Here is an 8482-nt window from a genome sequence, read left to right as displayed (position 1 = left end):
AGGCCCGCGTTCTGCCAAAGGCCCCTTCTACTGGCATCTCTGCTCAGAGCAGAGGCGCCGCCTGGTCTTGTCTAGACCCTGAGCACAGCGCGCGCGGCCAGGCCACCGAGGCGCACCAGCTGTGCGCACCCCCAGCCTCCCAGCTCGCTAATCACAAGCGCCCCAGGTGCCCCACTCGCGAGCGACGGCAGCAGCCACGGGTCCCCCACACCCCAGGGGCGGAGCGAGGCGCGGAGACGTCAGGGCGGGGACCTAGCGCGGCAGAGCGCGCTCTCCCGGAGGCTGCCGGCGGCCCACGTCCCCGGCTGGCGCGGCCGGTGGTGGCGGTGGCGGTTGAGACTGGGATCTTGCAGTTCGCGGCGGCGCTGGGGCGCAGCCAGGCGGCCGCGCCGGTGGAGACCCAGGCTGAGCTCTGAGCCAGCCGTGCGCGCAGCTTTACCCGCCCCCCAGGAGCAGACCCCACGCACCCTTAGGCTGTCCCCGGGGTCGAGTTGAGCCCCCACGGGTGCTCTTTTATCTCCTTGGGTGACTACAGCGTGTGTTTTGTTTTTCTTCCTTCTTCCCCTGCCCGTGTGCCCTTCTCCAGGATGGCAGAGGCGGAATTGCACAAGGAGAGGCTGCAAGCCATAGCGGTAAGTTCACTTTTCATTTCATTTTCTTGCTCTATTGTTTGGGGTGGACGGGGACCTGTGGGCTCAGGGCCAGGGACATGCCAGCCTGGTAGCCTCAGGCCCTGTGCTGGGGTGAAAGTCTGTCCAGGCTTGGCGACACCGCTGTTTGCCTTTATATGTCTGTAGACTAAACCCCCGGGGGCACACTTAGGACTAGGAAGATTTGAACATGGAAAATTGGCTTAGAAATAAGATGCTTGCTGCCGAGCTAGGGATAGACTAAATTGTGTGCATGCGTGTGTGTGTGTGTGTGTGTGTGTGTGTGTGTGTGTGTGTGTGTTTCGGGGACTCCTGGAATATTATCACCCAGTCCTCTTAAATCTGCTGCCTTCCAACTCCAGAGAAGGTAGAAAATGGTGACCCATGGTGGCTATCTTCCCAGCTAGCCAGCCAGCCAGTTTCGGGGTAGAATGCCCCCCAGAATCCAGGAGTGCCAGTTTCCTTCCTCTGTTTGACACTAACAAGGGCTCTGGAACAGGCCACCACCCTGGAGAAGGCAGGGGAGTCTGACAGCTGGGGACTGGAAGTAATATTTCAGGAGAGTCTCTTTCTCATCAGAGTGTATTATCTGAAAAAAACCACTGGTTCGGCATACAAAGGAGCATCTGGTTTTGGCAAAGTTCTGCACTCTCGGAGCGCTGTACCATGTGCATCTTGGGTTCAGACAAGAGCTGTCTGACACTGCCTCAACTGGGGAGGCCTTGCCAGTTCTGCCAGTGTTCCACAGATGTGGTTTTCACTGGAGCCACTACAGCTGGATTATATATTTCCTCTGCGGATGAGGGAATGGTTGCTGGCGCTCTACAAAATAATGGCAAATGAAAGGACGTCTGCTAGAATGTTGGCACAAAAGAATCTGCAGACATTCTTTCACCTAAGTACTTCCCCCCCCCCCCACCCGTTCTCCAAGAGTTCCCTGGAAACACATAAATTTGTTGGAGAAATACTGTGTAATGTTTTGGAAGCGATGGATGTATGAAAATGTCTTCAAACACCTTCAGACGGTGGAGTCTTCATTGGCAAAGTGCAGGCCTTCCTCATTTTAGGGACGTTTGATGTGGCCTTGGTAGCTCCGAGACCCTCAAGCTCTTCTGATTGTGCCGGAGGGAGAGCTGTGCAGAGCTTGGCTTCTGAGGCTGTCTTTGAACTTGATCCTTGGACTCAAGGAGGCTGCTTGTTCCTTTCTTCCCTTTCCACACAGTGGATGAGCATTTCGATGGTTAATGAAGTTGCTCACGGATTCTAAAGTCAGTGTCAAGGCAGTGTGGCGGTCTGTCTTGAATTTGCTCTGAATGGTGCCAAGGGGCTGGTGGGTGTTTTGTGTCACTGGATAAAGGGCTGCTTCAACGGTTGACAAGTGTCTGCTCCAGAGAGCACTCAAGCACCCTGGGCTGCCGATGGCCGTTTGCAACAGTTGTCACATTCTCTGCCACTGCATGACCAGTGTCCCTGCATGCCTGAGGGACAGCTGAGTCTATGAAAGGACTCAGTTTCTGAGCGCAGGGCCAAGAGGAGCTAACACTGGAGCCACCCCTTCCAAGTAGGCTTGAGTAATCTCAACCACAGCCAGGGTGGTTTTCAAGAATGATCTAGGGGAGCCCTCGGGGTTCTCTTGAGCAGAGAAGAAGGTAAACACTCACCCATGCCTGTTCAGCTGAGGGACTGAGCTCATCCTGCAGACCCAAGGAATTGTTGAGAAGTCTTGGGAATTGGGGTGGGGGGTGTCAACATCTGTTGGGAAAGATTTTCTAAATGTTGTTACTGTGACTGTGTGTGTGTGTGTGTGTGTGAGAGAGAGAGAGAGAGAGACAGACAGACAGAGAGAGAGAGAGAGAGAGAGACAGAGAGAGAGAGAGAGAGACAGAGAGAGACAGAGAGAGACAGAGAGAGACAGAGAGAGACAGAAAAACAGAGACAGAGAGACAGAGATAGAGACAGAGAGATTGAGACAGAGAGAGTGTTAAGAAACAGAAGAGAACAGCAATGGTGGACTTGTGGCTACAATCAGTACATAATTTTATGCCACATCTTGGCTTAGTCCACACACTTTCCAGATTCAGCAAACTTTGCCTCTCTTGGCCCCTTTCCCAGAATTCTCAGGGGGTTCTGAGACACTTTTTCCCAAGAGCTTAACATGCCTGATGTCCCTCTGGATATAAAAGGAAAGAGAACAATTCTTTACATCTTCCCTTACTTGGCTCTTGTTCAGTCTTGAGTCTGAGCCTCAGTTTTTCTTTCTATAAAATGGGCCCAGGAGTTTATCTCTGCTTTCAAAGACTAGGGAAGTGAGGCACTTTGGCCCACATTTGCCATGGGATGATGTTTATCCAGAAGTCTCAGCTCTTGTCTACACTGCTGAACATGGGACAGCTCTGTTTCCCATTTCAACTCTGAAGCCACTTCCTCTGCAGTCAGGATTCGTCCGCTCATTCAGCAGATTTCTATGGAGTCTCTCCCCTGACAGCAACCAGAAGGAAGGTCTTGCCCTTGGATGCTTAATTTTAAAAGGGGGTGTGTCTCATTGTGTAGTCCTGTCTGGCCTGGGACACACTCCGTAGACCAGACTGACCCTGAATTCACAGAGACCCACCCGTCAGAGCTTCTGGAGTGCTGGGATTAAAAGCCTGTGCCTCCACTCCCAGCCCCAAGCTTAATGTTTGAAAGGTCAGATATCAGCCAGGTCACCCAGATATCTGTGGGAATCACCCAGTGCTTCCACTGAGTCTGCTAAGGCAGGCCTGAGACTAATCAATGACGTTAGGAGGCTCTTGTGTCCTGTCCAAAGCAGAGCAACTCTGTCCTTGGCAAGTGTCTCTTCTCCTTCTTAGCCCTTTCATCTCGAGGCACACTCACACCGCTGTCTATGCTCTGTGTGAAGAGGGGGAAGGGGTTCAACGATCACCATTTATTCCCTGAATGTTGTTCTTTGTCAAGCCCTTGGGTTGGGTGCTTGTCTCAATGAAACACAAAGTTGCTCATGGTTAGGGATGAACTGGGGGTTCGAGTGAACAATTACCGAGAATGAAATGTTTCAGACAGTGCCCATGACCTCACGTGTGAGACATGGAAACCAGCCCCACCCCTGACCCCAAGAGCAGTCACTTGAACAAAGTATGGAAGGTGGATGAAGTGTCATTGAAGCATAACCTTCCTTCAAGTCCAATGACTATGGACATTTGTTTCTTTTATTTGCTTATTATTTATTTGAAACAAGTAATGTGAGAAAGGAAAGGGCAAAAGCAAGAAGTCAGTTGACAGCATGAACCTGGTGAAAGACCGAAGTGTGCATGTGTGTGTACATGTATGTTATCTGTGTGGATGCCTATGTGTGTCATGTGTGTGTACATGTATGCTATCTGTGTGCACATGTGTGCATAGGTGTGTGTATGTGTGAGTCATGTGTGCATTTGTGTGTTATCTGTGTGCATGTGTATGTGCATGTTGTGTGTATACGTGTGTGTTATCTTGGTGTATAAATCTTGGTGTGTATTGTGTGTGTTATTTGTGTGCATGTGTATATGTGTTATCTGTGTGAATGTGTGTGTATATATGTATATGTGTGTATCATGTATATTTGTGTGTGCATCTGTATATGGGTGTTGTGTAGATGTGTGTGTTATCTGTGTGTATGTATATGTGTGTATCATGTGTCTGCATTGTGTGTAAATGTGTTATCTGTGTGTATGTGTGTATATGTATGTGTTATGTGTGTGCATTTGTGTGCTATCTATATGTAGGTGTATGTGTGTTGTGTGTATGCCTGTGTATGTGTGTGCATGTATGCATTACCTGTGGTATGCTTGTGCCTGTACATATCTCTTGTCTGTGTGCATATGTATGTGTGTGTTGTATGGATTCATGTGCATATGTGTGTGTGTGTGTGTGTGTTTGTGTGTGTGTGTGTGCAGATGCACTTGCCTGTGCCTTTGTGTGTATTGTAGAGGTCAGAGGTGGATGTTGGATGTCTCCTCTTGTCTCCTATGTGTCTTTGTGAGGCAGAGATTCTCACTGAACCCAGAGCTCCCTAATTTTGCTAGGCTGGCCAGCCAGCCGCTGAGATCTGCCTGTTTCTCCTCTAGCGTAGGAGTATATAGACACGTGCCCCTATGTTTGGCTTTTTACATAGGTGCTGGGAATCTGAACTCAGGGCTCCAGGCAGAGCCCATGTACCTTACTCACTGAGCCGTCTTCCTAGCCCCCACAAGCTGCTTTTTAAATTTTATTTTTATTTATGTGTATATGTGCGAGTTTATGTTCAACCTGTGTGAATATGCCCAAGGAGTCCAGAGGTAGTTGGGTCTCTTGAAACTGGAGTTGCTAGTGATGTGTATTTCCTGTTGTAGGTACTGGGAACTGAACCTGGGTCCTCTCCAACAACAGAAAGGACTCAACTGCCCACCCATCTCTCCAGCCCTCATGAAATCCCTTTAAATACATCATCTCATTTAACTCTCCCGAGAAGCTTATAAAGTAGACATTACCCTCCTGTACCATTTTAGAGATGGCCAAGTCAGACAAACTTTTGGACCATTAAACATCAAAATCAGGGTTTCAACCCACAGGATAGGCCATGAACTGCAGCACCTCATCTTTTCTCATGAGGGCACTGTGCAGGGATATACCACCTCAGCGGGAGCCCGAGACATCAACAGACTGGTTGCATAGCACTGGAGAAACCTGAGTAAACCAGGGGATTTAGATCCTTTGGAGAGTCTTGCAAGCCTGGGTTCAAGGCACGGAAACACGCAGTATAAATTCTAACCCAGCGAGTAACATTCTCTCTCTCAAGCTGCTCAGTCTCAATGGAAGCCGACTTTGGGGGCGGGTGTTGTTATGTCTCTATATCCAAGGGGGGAGGATAGTTTTCATTGGGCATGAATAAAATAACTAAACACTTAGAGGATCTTGGGTATCAGCCCCGAGAGCCCCATGGGGAAAAGGCCCCAACATGACTGTGTCAACATGTGCTGAAATACAGAATGCTAATCGAACCCACACTTCCCTATATGGCGTATTAGGAACCCAGTCTGTGGAATGACAAAAATCTCCCTCCGAGACTGCACACACGCTGCACACACGCTGCACACACGCTGCACACACGCTGTTTCCATCTGACATGTGGAGCCAACTCTCAGCGTCTCCACCACACAGCTGGGATGGGGAAGAGTTCGGGAAGCTCTGGTCTCTCCTGATGCCCGGTGGTTTTCTGTATGTGCTTTTATAGAATCGGGACCTTCTGAGATCTTGCTTAAGCTCTCTCTCCCTCCCTCCACCCCCTGAGGGTCCTCGCTCTCCTTCCACCCCCCTCTCACCCTATCTCATCTTTTCTCCCCACAGGTTCAATTAGCAAGTTGATGGCTTCCACCTGACCCCATTCCTTGTCTTGAGTAGGCCTAGAGAAAATATCTGTTGGCTTTTCCTTAGATCTATCTTTTTATCCCCCCCTTCCCCCCAATAAGACCCTGAGGTTTAAGTTTAAATGAGGGTCCAGGGTCTCAGGAGGCTAACATCCTGTGAGTGACCCATGCTCCTGAGGTTGGTTCACTTGAGCTGCATTGATGCCCTTGCTATACCTTACGTATGACTCACTCCAACATCCCAAGTCGGGGATCCAGAGGTGTTAGAGACCCAAAGTTAAGCCTTTTAGTAACAAACACCAATTCTTGTGGAAACCATCATCTATGCATCCCTGTGAACCTGTGTCATTGGTGAAAAGTTGACAAAGAACTAGGGAATTAAGAATCCTGGGTATTTATCTGCTATCTACCCCCTTCCCAGAGACAGGATGGCACTGTGCTCTTAAATCTCCCAAGCAAAGTCCCAAGAAAGCATTTAGTGGAGAGGAAGGGTTTGCCCTGGCTGGAATTTGCAAGGCTTCCCGCTGAATAGGAGTCACCTTGGGACCTCTCAGGGTCATTACAGGTCCTGGGCGTGCCAAGGGAGCCTTACACAAGCAAGCGTAAGGGTCACAGAAGTCTAGGGATAGTTTGTATCTGGGAGTTTTCAGGGCTTGAGCCTCTTAGGACAAAGAGCAACTGTCCTCCCAAACTTAAGTTCTGTGAGAAGTGGAGTCCTAGAAGTCATTTGTAAAAAGCCAAGCAGTGGGAGTGGTAGGTTAGAGTGACCAGTGTCTAAAAGAAAGCCAGTGCTCAGTGGAGTACGTCTGCCCTTCAAGAGGGGCTACCATGTACTTTGGGGAACACTGCTATTGGTCCTTTGAGCTACTCTCGTTTCACCTCTGATTGCTTGGGGGGGGGGGTGTTGGACAGAGTAAGGTCACTCATGACCTTGTGTGACATGACTCAGGTTGAGATAACAAAGGGTGCCAGGGCCTTGCACAATCTGGGCGGGTAGTTGGCAAGCATGGGTTCTGGGCTCGGGTCTAGTCTTTTCATTAGGATCTGGACGCTACCCTTGTCCTTGGGTTTCCTCATCTGTGAAATGGGGATGAGGAGAGAAGCCTGGTCGTTGAGTTGCTGTCAGGCTGATTTGGGATATTTCCTCGGACACACTCAGAGCAGGCATTCTGTGGGCATGCACAGAGGTTTCTATTTACAGTAAATAAACAGCTCAGAACTCATGCATCTTGAAATAGAAAAGACACAAAGGGACGGTTCTGTCAACCTCAACATTTCTACCAAATTAGGAAATTTTGGATGAATGTACTATCTGCTTTGAGTTTTCAGCGTAGGCTGACAGTAGTAACTGAGTTCCTGTAGGGGTGGGGAGCTGGGGTCCCCAAAGGCTGGAGGAGGACACCAAGTGCTCAATCACACACTCCACTGTATTCCTGTGAGACAGGGTCTCTTACAGAACTTAGAGCTAGGCCGGTGGTCAGGAAGCCTCCAGATCCTCCTGTCTCTGTTTCCCACAGTGCCAGGGTTACAGGTTTGTGTGAGACCATACCTGGCTTTTTATGTGTGTTCTGGGATTCAAACTCAGGTTTGAATGTTCGTCCAGCAAATGCTTTTACCCACAGAGCCATCTTCTCTAGGCTCAAACAAGGATATTCTGAAGCTGGTGAACTCAGTAGGTTAGAGGAGCCAAGTGTATAATCAGGGACACCAAATGGAAAGTCAGGGCCGCTGAACAGTGGGGAGGCAGGTGACTTTTGCTGTGTGAGGACAAGGCTTCTGTTTTAGACAGTAGCTCATCTCCAAGAGAAGCCAGACATCTAAGTTTTAAACCAAGGCTCTCTAAGTTAAAGGGAAAGTGTGCATGAGTTTAAAGACTGAAAAGATTTGTGGTCACATGCAATTCCTTTTGGTCAACAGGAGAGCATTTTGTTACCTTTAGATGGGTGGGGCTTTGAGCTTCATAGTTTGTTGTCTGTATGCTCTGGCTTAGCGGAATTTTATACATACAGAGGCTGCCAAGTAGTCCTCTGGGCATTCTCCCAGGTTACACGTAAGGTTGCAAAATTAGATTGTATTTTCACTAAGAATTCGTGAGTTTGGTATCCAAATGTTTAGATTCTTAAAAAACAACCAACCAAACAAACAAAACACCCTTTTGTAGTGGTTCTGATACCAGGGCGAGTCCCTTGCAGTCATGGTTATGATTGTAAGTCAGGTTGTTCACAAGTGGGTGTGTGGCTGCTTTCTAAATCAACAGAACCTCAGAGACTGTTATTATAGAAGAATCTTGAAGGATATTTACCGAAGGTATGCAAATCCGACATGTTGAGTCAGATATGCAGATCTGAGTCTACGTCACACACCAGAATGCTTGAGATGATCATGATTCATTTTCAGCCTCAGGTACAGAGAGACACTGCTGGCAACAGCTCTTAGAATAGCAGTGACAGACAT

At 48.8% G+C, this 8482-nt stretch overlaps 1 protein-coding gene across 2 annotated transcripts in view; it reads left to right on the top strand.

Annotated features, from left to right (window-relative positions):
- Positions 1 to 587: 587 nt before the first annotated feature.
- Positions 588 to 8482, top strand: part of PALM2AKAP2 (PALM2 and AKAP2 fusion) — a gene marked incomplete at both ends in the record, with an annotated part of 298468 nt that continues 290573 nt past the window's right edge. For both annotated transcript variants that reach the window (XM_080940223.1, XM_080940226.1), the window contains one exon: positions 588 to 632. In XM_080940223.1, the coding sequence (XP_080796349.1) occupies positions 588 to 632 (45 nt within the window). The remainder of the gene's footprint in view (positions 633 to 8482) is intronic.

This window comes from Micromys minutus (genome assembly GCF_963924665.1).
Source record: "Micromys minutus genome assembly, chromosome: 28".
NCBI lineage: Eukaryota > Metazoa > Chordata > Mammalia > Rodentia > Muridae > Micromys > Micromys minutus.
This window is presented reverse-complemented; position numbering and strand designations above follow the sequence as displayed.